This window comes from Coturnix japonica, chromosome 8 (genome assembly GCF_054131305.1).
Source record: "Coturnix japonica strain WE chromosome 8, WE-NBRP24, whole genome shotgun sequence".
Taxonomy (NCBI): Eukaryota; Metazoa; Chordata; class Aves; order Galliformes; family Phasianidae; genus Coturnix; species Coturnix japonica.
The window spans coordinates 6,676,006-6,697,711 of record NC_140670.1 but is presented as its reverse complement, the minus strand read 5'-3'; the positions used below and the strand labels follow the sequence as shown (position 1 = coordinate 6,697,711).

The 21,706-nt window shown below is 38.7% G+C and overlaps 1 protein-coding gene across 5 annotated transcripts in view; it reads right to left on the bottom strand.

Annotated features, from left to right (window-relative positions):
- GRID1 (glutamate ionotropic receptor delta type subunit 1) overlaps positions 1–21,706 on the bottom strand; it is a 474,308-nt gene that overhangs the window by 19,852 nt on the left and 432,750 nt on the right. For 3 of the 5 annotated variants that reach the window (XM_032445261.2, XM_085555004.1, XM_085555006.1), the window contains 3 exons: positions 10,602–10,797; positions 2,845–3,011; positions 1,294–1,534 (listed from right to left, as the gene is read on the bottom strand). In XM_032445261.2, coding sequence (XP_032301152.1) covers positions 1,294–1,534; positions 2,845–3,011; positions 10,602–10,797 — 604 coding nt within the window. Of the gene's footprint in view, positions 1–945; positions 1,038–1,293; positions 1,535–2,844; positions 3,012–10,601; positions 10,798–21,706 lie in introns of all 5 variants that reach the window. The other 2 variants (XM_015865985.3, XM_085555005.1) reach the window with 2 other exon arrangements.

Genomic DNA, 21,706 nt, shown 5'->3' with positions numbered 1-21,706 from the left:
CGCCTCCTTTTAACCAAAATCTTTCTTTTGCTATTGTACACTGCTGAGCCACAGGCAAATGACTTTGCAGCTTTGTCCCTCAAACACGATACAGATGTTTATCACTGACACTTGATGGATGAGTTCAAATGGGAGAAGCAGGAACTCAGAGAAATGGAATCTTACTGATAAATATAAATATTTCACAGCATTGCATACTGCGATATATATCATCAGATCCCATTTGGCAGAACTGCTTACAGGTGATGTGTATGTCAATTATTGTAATACTCCTGGCAATCTGAGAAACATAGATTGTAATTGATGGGCTATGTACTACTTTCCAGCTGTAGCACAGCTCGCTGCTATTATTTGCATGTAACAAACATCTGTTCCAAGATGAAAGCACCTATAAATGCCTCTGCTTCAAAAATTATAAGAGGTTAGTTTGTTAAACATTTAAGCTATGTAAACAAATACAGGTTTCATGCAAGACAGATTTGACTACAGACTGATTATTCTATCACAGCATTGCTAACTATTACTACTGTGGCAAAACATTTCAAAAGCAAGACATTCTCAGATGTATGTTCCTAAGTAAAACGTCACATGAAATTCAGTTTAGTCAGACATCCCTAGGTTTAGAAATAAAACTGATTTCAAAAGAAAGGAAGCATTTAAACAGTGTCATGGCAATATGGCTTACTCAGTAATAAGTAGATGGTTTCTTTCTCATTGCTCGTGTACTTCATCAAACTCAGCCTAAGTCAGCCATGAAGGAAAACAACCACCAGCTGCTGGCAGCTGCCTACCCTGTGCAAGATGGACATGGATCTCACAGCCAGCGGATGGGGTCTTAGATCAGAGAAAACGTCACCACAGTTGGCACAACGAGGTGCCCACGGCTGGCCTCCCTGTCACTCACAGCAGAGAGGCCGAGGGCATGTTTCTGAACTACTCTCTTACCCCTAAAGGTGGTCTCTCCAGGTCAGGGTTGAGGCACATTGGTGGGGCAATGTGGGGAAGTTTGCACTGCTGCTGCCCATGCTGTACCTGCTCTATAAATAAATAGAGGACTTTAGTCTCCAGGGCTGTCAGTTTGGCACCTTCCATGTGCACAAATGACACATTGTGGTTTTTTTGTTTGTTTGTTTAGAAACAACCACCCAGAAAGTTATATGCAAAGCTTAGTATGGCGAAACAAAATAAATCAAATTTATTGTATGAGAGCACCTAAAATCCCACCTTGCACTTGCTCTCTGTTTTGTGTTTTCTACTTATTTTCTAATTGTGATAAGAATAAAAGTTATGGACCTCTTTCGGTGTTTCTTGATGACAACGGTTGCTGTTCCACCACAACTCCAATGCTGCCACCAAGCAGGCAAGAAGAAGGCCTATAGCTAAAATGCAGAACACGCCTGCAAAACTGTGCAGCTTGAGAGCTTTCCCATCTGTCTGTGCATTTGTGTGGCTATTCAGGTCACAACGTCCCATCCGTGGCCACCATTTTTGTTTAAGAACATCCAAATCTCCAGTTTCTTGCAACTCTAAGATCCTGCAGGAATTCAAAAACATACACAAGTATTACATTCAATTACATCTTTTTCCACAGTTTTTGCAGTATCGTCTTCTTACATGAAGTGACTCACAGTTCAAAAATCCATCTTGCCACCCCCCATCCCCAGGCAGTATTAATCTGAAACTCTGCTGTACGGGGTATCATTCTGCTCACAACGGCAGGGAAACTTCAGTGGGTAACTTCAGAGGAAGGATGACTGCCAGAAATTTCATTGCAAAGGGAAGAAGCATTCCCAAGGGAAATCACCATATTCCACAGTTAGTCACGGCTGGTCTGGCTACAGTCAGATGCAGCAGCTGGTCCCACTAGTGAAATATGCAGCCCATTTCACTGCTGCTCTCCCACAATAATTTCAAAATCACAGGCAACTAAACATGCTATTTGTGCACCACTTCATACAAATGTGCTTAAGCAGCAACCAACTCATTTAGTTCAGCAAACGCAGTTTATTCAAAAGGGTTTTACTTCAGTGCTGATACTTCGTGCTTGAATTACTTTGTTAACAGTTGTTAATTAATCACTGTTTTCCCTCTTGTGAAGTGTCCTTTCTCTCCAAGAATGATTCACTTTGGATTTGGTTTGATAACTATTTTTGCTGTTTACTAACAACTCTTTCTCTTTGGTTATGCAGCTGGTGCTTTACTCCCTCATAGAAAGAACAAGTGAGATGGGGAAATCCTGCTCCAGCTTCCTGTCTGGAGCAGTGCACCCACTCACCTTCTGCTAGGGCCACGCATGCCTGCCCAACTGCACGTCTTCCATTCAGTGCACACGCAGACATGAAAAAGATGCTCACAGACCACCAAATGGCCACAGATACTGTAGTAATGCCATGCAATAATCAAGTTTTCCTGTACTATTGTGAGATTCAGCATGTCTCTCCACCCTAAAGGATAAACTGGGATATCATTACTTGCCTGCTGTACGGAGGAACAAATTGTTTCATAGCCTGAAAAACGTATAAATCAGAAATCTCTCTCTGATCTCTCCCCTGGCTCATACAGAGCTCTGGGGAGACTCCGGTCCTTTTTCTGCCAGAGCCAGTGCTGCTGAGAGATGTGAAGCTACATCTCCATCTCCAGTCCCTCCTCCCTAAACGGAAGTACACAGAGCAGAAGTAGCAGTTTTGTTGAAGCCTGAACTCCTAACCTTTCTGCTTGTCGCTGTAGGAAGAGAATTAAATGTATTCAGCAAATTGTCACTGTCAAAACTGGAGTGAACCATCAATGGGATGCCATGCTGGTTGTGGAGAAGAATCCTATAAAATGAACTTTGTTTAGGTTTACCTCTGGGAGAATAGATCTCTGTAGGGGCTTCCGTGCTGGAGTGCAATCCCATATCCTTTGCTGCTGATGCTGTTACCAATGACTGTCACGGAGCATTCATCATCCGTCAGCGCAGCATATTCCACCACTGTCACATCCCACAGGAATGCATAATTTCCTTTCTTTGCCTGTAAATACAACACGAGCACAACAAAATCTAAACTAAACTACAGTTTTAGATAGGAGGGAAAAAAAAACAACAAGAAAAAACAAAAAGCCCGATGCTGGTATTTCACCAGGTCACATCTGTAGACCTCCAGCATCTTAATACATTTTTAACAGTCTTCCCTCCCCACATTACCTCATGTATGCTTTTCCCAGCAGTACATCATCTACTTCAAACCTCTCTAAAATGTCTTCCATTTTTAATAGACAGAGAGAGCATAGGATGACATAGCCTGCTGTAAGTTTAGGCAGGGCTTACATAACAGGTGATTAATTATAAATCAAAGCCATTGCCTTAACTGATGAAATCTGATGTATGTTTTGTAGGAGACATGGATTAGCAGGAGTGGAACCAGCTCCATACCTTTATGTAACTAGACAGGTACAGGATGAGCACTAAGTGGTGCTTCCTAATCATCACAGTCACCAAAATGGAAACTTTACAGATTCCCTCAAGTAAATGTGTAAAGTGAAAGAAGGACCCTCCAAGAGCAACGTTAGTCCTGTAACAAAAATCGTACTCAAAGCTTAAAAAGAAATCCTTCTTTCTTTTTTCCTTTTCTTTCCCACAGACGAGATGAATCACCAGCATCTCATCAACTCCATTTTGGGGCAAATATTGTTCTATTTTAGCACATATTCATGCAGATGTCCTTAAATGTCAGCCTTAATTGGGATTCTAACCAATGTCTGCATGCAGTGCATATGATGAATGTAAATCACCTTACTTAACATAAGATGTAAGAAAAATGTCTGAGTAGGAATTCAGTAAGGAAAAAAGAGATCATTTTGTTTGTTTAAAGTAATCATCGGTTTCCCAATAAATTTAAGTATTAAAGATCTTTAGTCTCTAGTGAATATATAGAGCACAAAAGAAGAACAGATGGATGGGAACAGCCAATGCAAATATATGAATAATCATGACTGCAGATTTCCAAGACATTTTTTTTTTTTCCTTTTTAAGAAACAAAAACCAAAATAAACAATGAAGTCTCACCTTTGGCTGATTTCATTAGCTCAAAGCAAAGCAAGACAGGAAGCTGAAGTCTGGAAACTTAATCATTAAACTTTCCTTGCCAATGGCTGCAACTGACATTATTCCATATATTTTCCATTTTGTGTAATCTCAGTTAAAGAATTGACCTGTAAGCCTATAAGGCTCACTAAATTAATTTCCTCAGTTGAGCAACTAAGTTAATTTCACCATGCTTTAGTATAAATCATAGCTTTCTGAAGTTCTTGACAGTTGCTTAAACATGATAATAAATCAGATGGGTGAATTATCATGTAACAGATAGAATCTAGGGAAACAAAACTGAAAAGTATGTTTTTGGATGTGCTGTAAATTACTTGCCACAATTCACCTCCTTTTCTCTTTTACATTCCGTCAACATCGATGCAAGACCCCCCCAAATTCTTTTCCTCCTGAACTAAACCACAGTAACAACACATTATAGCCTTCAATTCTGGGAAGATTCAAATGATCTTGTACTGACCACTTAGAAAATGTATTTTTCAAATGCATACCAGCACTGTGGGGTTTGGCCAGCCGAGCTCCTCTTTCTCTCCTGCTACCTCTCAGTCAGTTCAGATTAACAGTAATTAATGTATGTTGCTTCTCTATTGCTACTCCAGCTCAAAAACAATCACTTAAAGCTAAAACATAGCACAGGGATTACAGGATACAAATAGGAGCCATGAGATCCTACTGTTAAACTGGTTTAACTAACATGACTAATTATACAAGCTTGGTCACAAAAAATCTCTCACTGAGATGGTTCTGCATGACTTCCACATCCGTATTGCAGTCCCGCTGACCATCTACCTGACTAGTACTGGTGAAAGAGAGGAGGAAGCAACAAATAAATCACTGTTTACTGTATGTGAGAGTCAGAAAAGGTTTCAATCTATCAGCACAAAGATGCATAAAAAAAATAAAGGATGGCAAGGAAAGGGATTCCTCACCGTATTTAGCTTATATTCAGATGGCAACATGTACTCTTGGAAGCCTAAAGCATTTTTCAAAGGTACTTGCTGAATGGTCATGTACCTGGAAATAACCTTGTTGTTAGCAGCAAGCCTCTGCATCTTGCTCTCTGCTCTTCCTCTGATGGACTTTAACAACACTCATTTTATGTTTCCATGCCTGTGACAGTGCTGACAGGCCTCCTACCTGCTCAGGGGCAACGGGCATTCCCCTCCCTTTGTGCTCCTGGCTGCACGTTTCAGGTTTTGCTCTATGGTAAACAGTACACAGGCTCTTGCTATCTATGATAGAAAACTGTGTGCAAGTGCTTCAGCTCTAAAAGCCACGCAATGATGGGACCAAAGACAACAGCATTTTTTTACCCTATATAAAATCTGCTCAAAATCTGTTGTTACTAGGGAACAAAAGCTTGTCTGATATACATACAGAATGAAGACCCAGAAAAGATTTCACCTACATTGCAGTGCTAAAATGTCTTTGATTTCTTGTTGGTTTCTGTTTGCTTGTTCCTCTTTTTTTTTTTTTAATAGCTGCATCTTTTAGCTGTTTCAGAATTGTTCCATAAATCATCTGCTCAAATTAACAGTTTACAAAAGAAGAACATCGACAACATGTCCTACATTCCTCATCTTTTTCTTAGTAATTCTTGAGGAACACAGTCTTCCTCAAATATTCGATTTCAATTATAAGGCAATGTCTAGAGAAAATCATGTTATTGATTCCACCATTCAAGTCCCTGCTTTCTGCACTTCATTTTATGTAGAACAGCTCTGTACACTGACTTTCAAGGTTACACAGCAGATCTTTGGACAAGGTCTACTTCTTTTGCACTTGCAATCTTGCTATCCTAAGTTATATCCTATGAATACAAGTGGTCATTGAAGGGTTTACAGAGTCTCTCTGTATTAATTTAGTATTTTTATGACAAACAATTTTACCCAGTGGCATCATATCCATCGAGCAGCATTTCTCTGTTAGCCTGTACATTTCAACATAAACAGGCATCTCAGTTTTAAACTCTTATTTAAGAGTATTTCTTAACTTCCAGAAATAATGCACATGGAATTGTTTCCCCTCTCCAATTGTCAAAAACTGACTCCCCAAAGATTCCTTTTTCCTCAGGGAAGATATTTCTCTTTCAAAATCTCTTCCTCTTACAGATTTTCCTTTTAGAAAAGTAGAGATCTCATAATATTGGCATGTTGATTGCACAGAAGGCTTCCTTATGACTAAGCAGTCAGTTGTGATCTAAATTTGGCATGCTTCACAACCCTATAGTACTGTTGTGATTGTTCGGTGAAGGCAGACAGGCTAAACTACTGGTGACACTGGGCACTGGCCCATGGGATATATAAGCAGGAAACATATGTAGGCTTTTTGAATGATCTATCTACCCATACAATTGCATCACGACTCCAGTACATTAAAGCTTCATATCCTCATGCTTTTGCATTCACAGCTTAGCCATTTAAAGCTTGAACTGTATGTTTTAGTGTCCCAAATCTTCTAGGGCTCAGATACCACTGCAAAGAAAATATAGATAAAGAGATAGTAAAAGGGAATGTGGTAAACACCAGCTGCGAATAGGTAAGATAGCTTGAATAAAGAATGACTGAAACAAAACACAGAATAGTAAGCTACAGTTTAGGCGTTTAATTGGCTTTCACTGAGGGAGCTGGGGCTGTTTAGTCTGGAGAAAAGGAGGCTAAGGGGAGACCTTATTGCTCTCTTCCAATATCTGAAGGGTGCTTACAGTGAGAGCAGGGCTGGTATCTTCTCATTGGTGATAGGACGAGGGGAAATGGCCTCAAATTACACCAGGGGAGGTTTAGGTGGGATATCAGGAAATACTTCTTTACAGAAAGGGCTGTTAACACCAAAGACACCAGATTTATCTTCAGTCGAAGAGATTTATGAACACAGATTTCAGAAGAAAAAAGAAACTTGTATTAAAAATTTCTTCTTCACAATTGTCATAAATGAAAAGCCCAAGGAAGATTGTTTCCCTGGTATAATAAGAGGGACCATAAAGATAACAGTAACGCTTCTGAAAAGCAGTAACCAATCTCATTATGTTACCCTTCAACATAGAGGGAGAAAGAAGAATATATTTCAAAGTGTCCTGTCTTACTGTTGGTAAAGTTATGTATTTTCAGAGAACACCTGGTAAGAACTAATAATACTTGAAAAAAAGTTTAACTTCAGCTTTATCACCAATAGGTCTGTGATTCATCTGCAACTTATGATGAAGCTACACACTGGAAAAAAAAAAGTGCAATAATGCTACATTCATCATTAATGTATTGCCGAAATGGAGTGTCACCGTAGACAATCCCATTATATAGCTGGTAACAGAGAAATATCAAAGAGTGACCTTCACACTGGTATTAGAAGAATAGTTCAAAAACATGCTTGGATAACATTTATTTTCTGTTTCAAAACTGCTTTAGGAGAAGCTGTACAGATTTAATAAAGAAAAAGCTTGTCTCTTAATCCTGTTGAAATTACTTAAAATTAATATTATTAGAAGCTACTAGAGGATGTAATACGTTTGGGCTTTAAGGAAGCATTTGTTCCTACTCCAAAGGCTGATGATGGTGAAGAAATGAAGAAATTTATGAGTATCCATGAAAATATACGGATGAGCCACAATAATTCACAATGCAAAATTCAGTGTGGACAATAAATAACGGGAAAAAATATTAAAAAAAAAAAAATCAACTTCGTGGAACTCTTAAATTACTTGTAATCTCAAAATAAAGATGAGAAGTGTCTGTTCAGTAAGATCTCATTCAGTGTTCATTGTTCATTAAAGGAGAGAAACGTTTTGAAGGAAGCAAAAAAGGAAGGAATGCATTTGTACTGTGCTATTGCATAAATCGATGATACAGGCACATTTTGTACTATACTTTGTTTTGATCATTTCATCAAAAGCAATATGCAGGAAGAACCAATAGAACCAATTCAGAACAATTTTGGCACCAAATTGACCAGACAGGAGAACAAACTGTCTCGATTAAAGGAAGACTTAAAAAGCAACAATAGCGATTTCACTCTCTCACGTACATCTTTATATACATGTATATACATATAGTGGCATACATGGGAGTATGCAGGGCTCACATCACTTTGTTCTTTCAAAACAAGAATGGCTGCTCACAATGAGAAATGCTGCGAGTTATTAGGTTTGTTGTGATCATTAATAATCGCCCTGAGGAAATTATCGCCATGGGGTATTACATCAACACCTTATTCATATTTGCAAATAGTTTAGGGACGTATGCAATTCCCCTATCAATGTCAATCTGAGATAACATGGCAAGAGCCATGCAAGGCACACTTCTGGGACATTCTGGCTGCAGCTTGACCCAAAAAGAAACTCTATACAACAGAATTAGTCAGTCCTCTTCTGTAGTGCCACAAAACTCAAGTGGCAAAACAGCACTTTGTGTGGACTTGAGATTTGTCTCGCAACTTCCCCCCACTCTATGCAGAGATATTTATGAATAGGTGGATGTTTTACATCTGCAATGACCACTTTCAATTGCCACAGCAGTACAACAAAAGCAACTTGCCCCCACAGCTCTGAAATGTTTTTCTGTCACTTATGTGACTTTGCAGCGCATTACTGCTGTCTCTGTGGCTGTACTTGTGCTGCAAAAGCTGTGCTTTGACAATGGGAGATGGTCACTGCGGCTACAGGGCTGTGCTATGTCTGAAAGTGACCTCTTCCATGGTAACCAAAAGCTTTTGTGGCATTCAGGACATTCTTCCATTATTATCTGTTTGGTTTTAGTCAGTCAAAGGGAGTAGAAACTTGTCTGGGAAACGGAGAGAGGAAAATGGAATTGAGACAAACACTGGCAATACCCGCCTATTGCATGAATAAACAGTATTCTCCTGTTCTGCACTGAAGAGGCTTTTAGTATTTTTTCTTACTTAACTGCTGTTGAACTATGATTCTGTCTGAAGAAAATGGAAAGTGAGAGGAGAAACAGGTTGTTTTTTTTCCCCATTGTATCACGCAAGTCCTCATTCAGAAAATGTTAGGTATATGCTAGAGGAATTCTGACTTTCCTTTTCCTATAGAGCATTTCTAAGGTACATTTACATCTCTCTCATGCAGCAGCACGTGTTTAGAGATGTAAAGTCTGATTTCCTTGGCTGGCACCATTTCTTCTTTAGGAAAACAGAATTTCTAGCTAAAATATTTGATATGGCTGACTTGTCTGTTTGTTCAAAGAGCTCAATGAGTTAGGAAGAGCAACGTTTAAACTATAAACACAAATGTTTAGTTGACAATGTTATTAAATACTGTGCTCAATTTACGTGTCTAATTAAATAGCAGCCTTGGTCAGCTTTGGGAGCCGAGGTAAATTCAGTTATTGTTGACATTAATGGAATGAGCTGATCGAGTTATATAAAAATCACCCTACAATATTAAGATCAAGCTCAGTATGAAACATTTAACATTACTTACAAGAGACAGAGCTGCCAGCTCCATACAGGCAATGCAGTTGCTAGTTCAAACAGCCTGCCAGTCCACAGGTACATTTAAGGCTTAGGTAAATCTAGCTATAACAAATGGCAGCATGCAATAGGCTTACAGAAAGAGAGTATTTACAGCTTTAGTGCTGACCTAAGAATGGTAACAAAACAAACAAATGACTAAAAGGGTAAATTTTTGTGCTTTTTTTTTTTTTATGGCTGTTTTACTCGTATATTGTTTTTAATGTCATGCTATGTAGATAAGTTCATAACGGCACTACTTCTGTCTCCTTTAAATGCTTAGAAAGTCTTGAAATGGAGCCTACATTTTCAGAAAGTGATGAGCAAATATAAAAAAGCAAACCAAAGAATTGCAGTCCTTTCTATAGCCAGGTTTCTACCTTCTACAGAGGAAAGAAGTTTAACTGAGCCACATGCTCAGCTGGGAGGTATGAGAAAATGCAGGGGGAACCAAAACTATTGACAGAATGCCCCTGTATTGGAAAAGACAAAAGGATTTTAACCAGAACTCACACAAACAATTGGGAATCTTACACCAAAGGACATGGATTCAGGAAATAGGATGGCTTGATTTTTCAATCAATTGAAAAATAAAGGGGACACATTTCTCTAAAGGAAAAACACATTAAAATTTCACTGGCTACTTCTGCACACCTACTGCCAGAATATACTTCAGGGCACATGCAGTTTGCTGTTATTTGTTACCTGCTTTTGCTAAGCTACAAGATGGAAAGCAGAGAAGAGCAGCAGAGTAAGAGCGAGTAAGCGTGGGCCTGATCATTGAAGATGAGTATTGTCAACACCCCCATGAAACACAGAAGCTTTACAGCCAGCTCCAAAAGTCTCAAATACTGAAGATTTCGACTGAGCTGTAGTACTTTAATTCAAAACCACAACCTCACAAGATGCCTCTTATCTGCAGAGTTACTGAAAGGAACTTTATGTAAGCGTAAGTTACAATATAACTGCATTCATGTGACTTAACAATATTAACTCCATGCAAACTGATTTGACGCAGCTCAAAAATTAAATGAAGAACACTGTAATCCAGTCTTACCTTCCTGATGCCTTCAGAAGGGTTCGATACGCAATTATCTGCCCCATTATTCTTACTTATTGTCCTCCACAGTTCAGCAAATGTGTTATCCTGCTCCAGAGGGTTTGTTCCTTTTGCTTTAAAGTATTCATACACCGCTGAGTCTCTGACTGTACCATAAGATATATCCATTTGCTTAGACAGATCCTGAAATGTTCTGAAATTCAAGCAATATTGAGATATTAGTGTTACATCACTGAAATTTCATTAATTAAATGACTTATTCCTGTTTTTAATCAGAAAGCATTTATCAATTCCAGGCAATATTTGAGTATCTCTCATCTTCATCATAAAGGAAAACCAAAGACTATCTGAATTCAATTGAATTCATGTGATACCTGAGCTCTATTTTTTTTTTTAACCTTAATAAAGACTTTCTGGATAGATAATATCCACGTTAAATATTATGATCCTAAGTTTGCACAAAAAGGGAGTCCAATATAGACATATTCCAGCGCAGGAAAAGCTAAGGTTGTAAATATAAACCGTCAGCCACCTCAGCACCACCTCACAGAACTCAGTGGAATTAGCTGGAAGTTATACCAACACTCCAGCTGACTTCAAATCAATAAGACTTTTTAAAGCAAACAAATAAAAGCCTTGGTTCCAATTTCCACCATGTCCCTCTCTCTCTTTCCCTCTCTTCACAGCCTCTGGTAAAACAGACATTTTTCATTCACACACAGGCCTAACTTTCATTTACTCATCATACCACTCTGGAAGTGTAAATGGGCCTCAACTTGAGTGACTGTGAATGCATCATTTATTTTCAAATAGTACTGAATGTAATTCACTCCTGTTTTACAGCCTTTTCAGCACAGAAAGGTGTAAATCACTGCCTGTGATACTGAGAACCAGGCCAAGCTTCAAAACGTGTGAAGCAGAATCATATCAGTTTTTCACCTTCAGCCACCAATGTCCGCTCCTGTGTTCCCTTCCTTTGTCCTCACATCTCACTTTTCTGTACAGGTACGGAGTGGCAGCACGGGCTAAACTGCATCTCAAATTATGATGCATATTTATGTCTCATAAATGTATAACCTCATATAATAAGATCTATTTCAGATGCTTCTGATATGAAATACCAATTAACTGCAGTTGAGTTGCAAACTAAAGCCTCCCATCCACACTTCCATCCTCCCCATCACATCACCTTCAGGCCTTCTGAGTTGGGTTCTCAAAGAGCCCCTTTACCTGAAGGCACCATGTGAGGCTGCCGGCTCCATCCCCAAAGCTGCAGCTGAGCAGGGATGCCTCTTCTACCCTTAAAAACACCCTTCCAACTCACAAGCTGCTTCTAACATTGTGAGTGGTTTAAGTTCTTAAATTGTGTTAAGGACTTTTTATCATTTTAAGCTGCTAAGCAGCTTTCAGTAAGACTGCAAACAGTTTTTCCTTATATACTTTGCACACTTGTGGGTTTGGGCTAACTCCAGGGGCTGCATCAAACCCCAAATCTGTTACCTTCCCTTGTTCCACCACTTCAGTAAAACAGAAATGAACACCCTGAAAGTTGCTGGATATTAAACATTCTAATAAAAAAGGAGAGAATTTGTATCAGTCCTCTCTCTCTGTTTAACAGTCCTGAAAGTTATATTCTGATCTCCTAAATGTTTCTGGTACATTTCATTGAACAGGACCATTTTTCCTCCAATTTTGATCTAAATGATTACATGCTACATTTAGTTCCTTCTTTATTTTTTAGAATAAGCTTCATCATATCACATGAAATTGCTCACATCCCGGGGATGGATAATCTGACTGTTAAAGGACACGTTTCAGTCTATTGTATGTACAAATGACTAGGAAAGGTGCTGAATACACACGGAGGGTTTCTGTGGCAACCCTTTTCACACAGTCTGCTGCCTAGATTTCAGTGTCTAGAAGCACATATAAGGTAGAAGCACGTTAGCAGCAGCGTTTTTAGCTAATGTACTTTAAGGCGACTTTCAGCTGATAACAACTTTACAAATGTCTACTGTTCATGCTGTCATCCTCGTTGAAAATGTGAGCCCTCAAAAGAAGCAAACTTTAGCTTTCATAATGTTTCATAATGTGGATCCCTTCTACTGCCTCTGCAACTGTGGGAACTTGGACAGAAATCTGCCTCTTGTTTTAGCTAAATTACTCTTTATTGACAATCAGTGCTTTTGTTTTAGCTAAGTTACACTTTATTGACAATCAGTACTGTACCAAAGAACAACACAACTTGCTTTTCAAAAAGCACTTTTCTTCAATTCTCTAAGCATTGCAGTGAGCAAATTCTGGGTGTAAATCAAGTGCTTTGCTGGCCCAATAAGCAGGTAATCAGAGCAGGAGGCAGGGAGGGAAGCCCAGCCTTTGCTTGGGTGTTGTGTGGAAGACAACTATGATCCCTTTAGCTGGCAGAATTTTCCTACAAGAGATAACAAAGAATATTGCATGTCCTGAGGATGCACATCCTTCCTGCAATGCCCTGTTTGATCTATGACAAGAACTGCTCTGGACAAAGAAGATTCTCTGTATCACCATTGGAAAGATCTTCTGAGTGAGGCAGGTCACCAAAGGACACAGCCAGGGTCAAAGCGGGTAACCAAGCTTGCAAGTGGTTCCTGCAGCAGAAATTCATGCAGATGGTGAATGTCTGAGAAAGAAAATAACTTTATGTTTTCACCAAACAGACGACATAGCAAAAACTATCTCAGAAACTACCTTGATGGGGAGAGGTCTGGACAACAGTTCTTACATGGTATAAAAAATTACCCTGCACTATATTTCTGCACTGAATTCAGATTGCTATCTCCTGTCTTTTAGGATGAATTAAGATAATCACAAGTGAAGATTTTAAACAATACTATTTTAACTCCCTCAGATGTTCCATCGCATAGACAAAATTGCTCAGAGCCGGATATCCCATACTGGTGATATATTAGCATTGTGTCATTCTCTAAAGGCAGCTGCTCTTTCTTCCTAGACTTCTCCATTTTGCTGAATAGCCATTAGCTGAACCCACCTTTCTTTGCTACTCAGATTCTTGGCTCTCATTCCCATGGTAAAGATTTCATGCATTTGATATATAAAATTATTTGCAACAAAAATGTGCAGCATAACAAGATGCTCCATTAACCTTACCACCTCAATTATTGGATCTCACAACCCATTAAGGACTCTCTGTAAGTGTGATTAAAGATAAAGCTAGTAAAGCAGAAAAAGCCAATGTTCCTCACTTACACTTATAGGAGCTGACCTTCAATTTGTAGATAAATACATCCACTGTGTGATTACTGTAATTGGCAAGTACGTGTAAACCAATTGATTTAAGTAAATCTATCTGTGGTCCATCTAAACACAACAGCGTTACCAGCCAAAATATTTAAGCAGTGTAGTAATATCTGCTAGATAAATAGGACAATTGATACATAATTTGCAGTGGAGTAGCAATTACTTCAAGCGGAGTCAACTGAAAACTGTTTGTTTCATTTTTCAGACACATATTGACATAAACCATATGCTGCAGAATAAACATTTAAGCGATAGTTTACTGGCATTTATAATTAGACTACTAGAAATAGTTGCCACAATAAAAATAGTGGTTAAGTTGTACTCTTTGGAGATGCTTTTCTACTTGTAAGAGACTCATGGAGCTGTAGACATGTAGCTAAAAAAGGTTCTGCCAGCATAGGTTTATTTGACTCTAGAGCTGCTATAAAGACTTTCTGGATGAACAGTGTGAACAAATCTTATCTAAGGGACAGACTAAACCCGTCACCAGGTGCACTGAAGTAACTACTGACCAATTAACTCAACTTGTAAAACTGCAGCCTCAGCTGTTCATCCAAAACTGCCACTCGCGATCATCAGTCAGGATCAAAGTAAATAACCCCAAAACACTAAGTAACAAAAGCAAAATAACAGCAACAAAACCCACAAAAAGAAAAGCAAACTTTTATTTCAACATTTTCTTTTTCAATATCTTTTTCTTTCAATATCTTTTCCTTTTTTTCATATTTCATATTATATATATATATATATATATTTATTTACTCCCAAGTAAATAAATCAATTTTCTTAATTAATATTAATCCCTCCATCACACACAGACATAGCACGTTTCTCCACATTTGCCTGGGAAGGATATGTTCTTATTTTACCTACGGATGCCAGCACCCTAACATTATTGCTCAATGCAGCATAATATTCCAGGTGACGGCTGCCATTAAGATGAAGCAGCCTGGAGAAGATGAGAGTTTTAAGCTACTTTACCAAAACAGAGCGCCTTGGAAATATAAAGAAAAACATACTACAAGTTCTAAAGTTCTACTTTTTAAGTACCTTGAAATTACTTCATTTCATGTGTTGTTTTTTTTTTCTTTTTTCCAAAGCCTAGGAATTGATGATATGTGAAGAATTAAATACAATTGCAATTCCTAACTATAAGGCTTTTATCAACATTCCAGTTTGGATGTGGCTCTAGGCAGCCTGGCCTGGTGGTTGGTAACCCTGCCCATAGCAGGAGGGTTGAAACTCGATGATCTTTGAGGTCCTCTTCAACCCAGGTCATTCTCTGATTCTATGAACATGTACTGAAGGGAAATACGTAAGGGTACGCACAAGAACTACCCTTGAGTTGAAACCTATCATATATAATCCTATCTGAAAAGAGATTCATTTCACTGACTATCACAAGTGGAAAGAAAAGAATTGAGAATCCTCCAAGAACAGAAGGAAAAGTGTTTGCACTGAATTGCTCAGCACTAGACTATAGACTATATATTTGCAAAGACAGTGAGAACAAATGGGAAAACTGTGTTTGTTGCTGACGATCGCTTGAGCCCTTCTACCGACAGAAAGATTTTGAAGCCAGGCAAGCTTTGCAGTATCAGCTTCTCATCTTACGTGTCTCCAGTGAGCAAACAGCTGTTATTTGATGTAAGAAGACTGGCAGGTGAAAGCAGCCTGCAAAACTCTGGAAAAGCTTTGGAAGTTAAGCTCAAATGAGGTCATGAATTGTAGTGTACCAGCACAGATCATTTAATGAGAATAGCTTTAAACATGTATGAGCAGAAGATCCCTCAGTTCAGAAATGGAGTTCTCTTTACTTTTCATATCAGTGCGTTGAGCAGCAAGGCAAAGGACTTGAGCCCCTGTCCATTATTCATAGATGGCCAAACTTTGGATCTTTAGTTTCAGTTAAGATTTATGAGTGGGTAGATAATGTCTTAAGACATCTGAACCTGAGTTCAAACTCCAACATAAAAACACTCCCTGGAGAGTTTTAAGCCCAAGTTGAAATTTAGCTTCAGTTCAGGAAAAAAAGTCATCTCTCACATATATAAATTGCCAGTAGGTGATGATAATCTCAGTGACTCAAAGGCTAATGTGAAAAGTTTCACTGTCTTACCAGATCCAAGTTGTAAAAGACGAAGCCCACTTAAATATTAATTAAAAAATAGCAGTTATTCTCCCTGAACACTCATACAGCTAATACTGAGAAGAGCAATACATTAGCTGAGTAATGGGATAACATCAAAATTAACCTACCCTGAGCCCTTGTGAGTCTGAAAATTAAATATCTATCCCACCTCTAATAGAAGACACACATTTGCATTAACTTACAACATTTGTTGCCAGTACATACTGGAATATTATTGGCATCTGATAAAATGGATGTGAGGTACATGGATTTAAAGACAAGCCACTAAGCGAGGCCAGTAAGACTGTTCAAAGTATGGCTAGAATGGCAGTAGCCTTAGTACAGAGAATATTTAAAGGAAAGCATCCACATCTAATAACCTAATAACCATTAGCTCCACATCTAATAACCTTAAACTACAGAAGAATTCAATCTGCAGATTTAATTTATGCATCTCTTTCACCTTCTCCAAAATCACAAACAATCAGACTGAGCTCTTAAATCAATCACTGAATTGACAACTTCTCTGGTGTGACATGACCAAATCCTGTACTGCTTCATTTCACTGCAAATCAAGTCTCTTTGACCAGCCTTAACTCTGCCTCAGCGCAGTGACAAGCACAGCATCAGGTTTCTTCAGCAACCACAGTAAGCAAAATATTTACCGAGAGGCAATCCAGCAGAAATCAGCAGTAGCACTGAATGCTTAATAGACACTTTGCAAGTCCTTCACTGGTAAATATATTATTCTATAGTTCACATAAAGCTCATTTCATACGGTGTCTGTGAAAAATACCGTCCACTTTATTCTAAACAACTAAAGCCTCAACAGCAAAAGCCTCATGGGAGCTTCTACAAGAGAAGTTATAAGCGCTGGAAGATTAAACTACATTGAATAAATGGAGTTGAAGCCCTTCACACCAGGAATAAAAATTTCCTGATCACTAAAAGCGACAAACAATGGAAGCATTTGCGCCTCTATGTGAGCTTGTCATCAACAGTGGAACAGGAACAGCTGCTATACACATGATTTCAAAGAAGCAGGGACTTTCCTCCAGTGCAAAAACCAATCAATTGGCATGTGTCACAAAACACGTTGCCATGTCAACTACATACTTTTACTACCATGAAAACAAACAGTGACTGAACCCCTCAGCAGGTAATGGCACTGCAGCAGCTGCTTATCATGGCAACTGTTTTCTTGATGATAATAGGCATTGCTGCCAATGTGGTGGCATCTATGAGTCCCATCAACTGTCCTATATTAGATACAACTAAAAGCAAAATATAATATCCAGTTGTGGATTTAATGGGAGAAGGAAACTAAAGCCAGTTTCATTTCCACCACAGGAAAGGTAGTTGACATGTACTCCCATGCCATTTCTAATGGGAACATTTCTTTTCCCCTTCTAATGTGGGACTGGCACTGTCTCTCTGTCTGCCCTGAAGAAACATCTCTATTAGACACCAGTACCACTGAGATCAGTGAAACCATTTACTCACACCAAAGCACATGCTCAAGAGCTACTAGAATAAGAGAGGAAAAAAGAGCAGAGAAAGGCAAAACAAAAGAGCCACATAACACGCACAGAATGTACTATAAGCAAAGAATATGTCCAGCCTTTACAATTATTTCCTTTCCTTGACACAACTTTGTCTTGGTTCGGCCTGGTTCGGCCTAGGTTCTGTGACAAGGGCCTGAAGGGACCCATGGATCCACACCCCGGGAAGGGGAAGAGGGGAAAGATACAGAGATGGGCCTGGATGACGGTTAATGGCAGCCACAAGCTAAGAAAAAAAACTTACTAAATAAGAAGAATAAACTAAATATTTCTACTCAGTAAGAAAACTAAACTCTTCTCAAATCACAACACAGAAATGATTTCAATGCTTTCTCTGGGATTCTGCTCCTGCACAACTACTGCATGATTAATTCCTAAAAGAATGGAACAAATAGCATGTATAAACACTCATGAAATGTAAAGCCACAGTAAAGCTATTATTAGATGATACACTGCCACATTTATGATTTTAATGGTAATTAATTATTACCTACAAATACTGCATAGGCAAAGCATTTACAGGCTTTGCTTAGTTTCTAAGAGAGTAATATGCAGCTTTACTGCTCTCAGAATAATTCACTAATTATTCAGTAATTCAGAATAAAAAGTATTTTTGCTGAAGCATAGGAAATGGAGGACAAAAATCCATATATCTAGTCTGTGTCCCACTGCTCACAGAACTTGTTAATATGTTTCAGTGGTTCATTTAGGAAGCATAGCCATTAAACAAACAAACAACTTGATGATTTTTTCTGTGAGACTCAACCTTGGATCCACAAATCAACCTCATCATCATAATCAGTAAAGCAGGTTCTCCTGTAAACAGAGTTAGATCTGTTTTTTTCCTCCTCACTGCTATTTCTAAACAACGCCCGCAGGACCACCTCAGCAGCTCCAGTCATCTGCAGTGATCTGCACAAGTACGACTTGACTTGCCACTGGATCATAGCAGTTATTTTGCTTGGAGCTGACACTGGCCCTGCACAAGCACTGCACATAGAGAAATCTGTTAAACGGCACAGAATTAGCAGAACATCTCAATCACAAGACCAGCATTTCTCATTCTATCTCCAACCCTCCTCTTATCTATCCTGTCACAGATTGCTGATTATTCCATTAACTAAGGAACTTTTTGGGTTTATTGTGTGTAATAAATCTTTTCTTTCTGCATGTGCTATACTTTCTGACACCACTGTCTTTCTTTTCACTATCCTGTTTTTCCATACTTCTAATTAATGAATATGTTTGAGATATTACCCATCAAAGTTTAGCAAAAGAATCTGCAAGTTAATGATTGAAAGAAGAAAACAGAGAAGCTGAAAACATCTCAAGAGGTTGTAGCATATTTTGAAGAAATAAATAAATCACTTGGACTACTTTTGAATGTTTTCTTATCCTAATTTTAAGCCGATTGGCCACGATGACCTTTCTCCAATGGTTAATGTGTTAATTAAAGCGAGGTATTCTACTCCTCACAATATTAATTAAAATAAAAGCTGCAGCTGGTGTTTAACAGCAACTCAGTCCCAACAGCAGGTTTTAGTCACTTCTCCTAAATCAAACATATCATAAAGTTGGCATGAAAATCATATTGTCAGAATCAAACACATCTGGCAACTGACATACGCTTCTACCTGTAATGAAAATAACAAACTACCTCTGTTGTTTATGCAGATGCGCTTTAAACTGTTCGCTATGCTGACGTCTTCTATCAATCACATTTGGAAGCTAAAAATCCTAATGAAGATTAACGATGAAGACTGAGAGGGAAGAAATTGCTTTCTTCCTTCACAAGTGGTGTTACAGGTACTGATACCACTGCCATGCTGCTTTGCACTCAGATGATAAAGAGTATCTTTTTAATTAAACAAAGTGTGGAATGGCTGAGCTTGGCATCTTGGTGCTAGCTTGCAAAGCTCCTACTCAGGACAAATGCTACTTCAAACCATGACTGTTAGGATATCATTATACTATGAGCAGTTCCACTAAAAGCCAGGAAATCCCAGAGTATGGTAAGGTCCTGCTCAGCTTTTTATTAATTTTTGATTTATCAAGAGCTGTCTCACTATGCAGGACAAGGGTTTCTCTAGAGAGAGCTCCAGGCTACCGCCTGTACCAGTGCCAGCAGCCTCACAGCTGCAGTGGAGTGACTGGATGGATTCACACTGCTCAGATTTCTCGGAGGTACAAAGTGATGCTGGGAAACAGCTTCACACCCTTCCCTTAACCACAGGGAATACAGCAGAAGCTATCGATGTTGACAGAAAGAAGAAAACAGAAAGGCTCTGAAGAGGCATCTTGATTGCCAGAACATGGGTATGCTTGGGAAATCAAAACATAGGGCTCTTCATTAATACCAGAAGCACATACAAGATTCAGCAATTATTACTGATGTCTAAAGTGCATGCATTACATAGGCATATTCTCAAGCCTAGAAGCCCACTCGCTTGTTTCTTAGAGGACCCAAAAGGCAAGTGCTTGATATGAGGTGTATTTCTCCCCCTCATCCTGATGTACAATCAAGTAAAGAGAAAGGGAGATCTTCCCGTTTCTCCCACCTCTCCTTACCCTAAACCTGAGTCTCACCTGAATACCATATCCCATACTGGATACACTGACAGCACTGCATCAAAGCAAACTAGCTGTGTTCCATACTGAAATTCATTAGTTTATTAGGTATCCTAATTTAATTCCTTGAAATATTAGCTTGCAAATTGCATTACTGCCACATAAAAGAAACACAGTAGTTAACAACCACCCCATTCTGACCAACAGTTTTCTATTCCTTTAAGATATGACTATTCATAAATAAACCGAATTAAATCAGTGTCTTTTTCTCCTAGGCTGGTTTTAATGGTTCAGAAGGCAAACAGCTTCAGTGCATGTGATTACATTTCTTTTAATGCAATTTTGGCAGCTGCATTAAAACAACTTTTCTAAGGCAGCACCATTTTCTCCCTCATCAGGAGGATGATACAGTAAACACTCCTGTATCACATCGTCTGGGAGCACACGTGCAGAAGACGACATTGCTTAATAAAGCCTAGGAATTGGGAAGAACGTATCCAATATGCAGTGTTATCTCCAAAAAACCTCTTCTTTCCTTCTAGAAGATCTTTCACAACATCATAATAAAAAATAATACTAAGAATTAGCAGGGAAATACTCATGCTGATGAAGATAACATCTTAGATTCAAAGGAAAATAAGAACTCACAACACTTTTCCCCTCAAAAGCCATAACCTGGATATATTAAATGTGTATTTTGTTGCAGGCTCTTTTCACTTGGTTGGTTGGTTTCTAAAATATCAGGAATTTAAATGGTAAGTTTACAGTTTCCCACCTTGTGGCCGGAGGCAACACTTTATCTAAGTTTCACTATAAAATATGACCATGTAAGTCAATTGACTGCAACACTTGCTTGCATGGAAAAACAAATCAGAAACTCAAAAAATCCCCTTTACAAAACTAACAAACCTATAGCTTCTATGATTTAAAATGTTACTGCACGGTTGTTTGCTTCATCCCTTGTCTGAAGTTCCTACATCCACAACAGAGCAGATACATGCTTATATCACAATTTAGCCCAAACAAAGTTTTCTTTCTTCGTTTATGACTGATTTCATCACCACAGCATGAAATAGATGACGCTGCATTAAGTTCACCAAAACTGAAACTGTAATCTTACAACCTTCAGCACAGGCAGCAAAGCTGCCAGTTAAGGTGATCTGTGAACAGTAATACTTAATGCTGAAAAACAGATGCTACGAGAGCATGTTGAGCAAGGCCGTGGCAAGAAAAGAGGTACAGCAGGATTGTGGTACTGCTGTGCAGGTTGTCTGCATTGTGAAGCTTCTCTGGTAGATCTCCTTGCCCTCACTGTATTCCCAATAACAGGTTCCATTTTAATCACAGAAGGAAAGGCTTCTGAACCTTACTCCATGAGATCAGCTATTTGAAGTGATTGTATGAACTGGGCTTTTAGCTATAGGAGAGATGACCATTACTTTTATTGCAGGCTATTAATTCAAACCTTGCAATGTGAAAGTCAGATTATCCAACTGGACACGTGACTGGCAGCGCTTGGTGACACAGGTCTGTTGTAACAACAA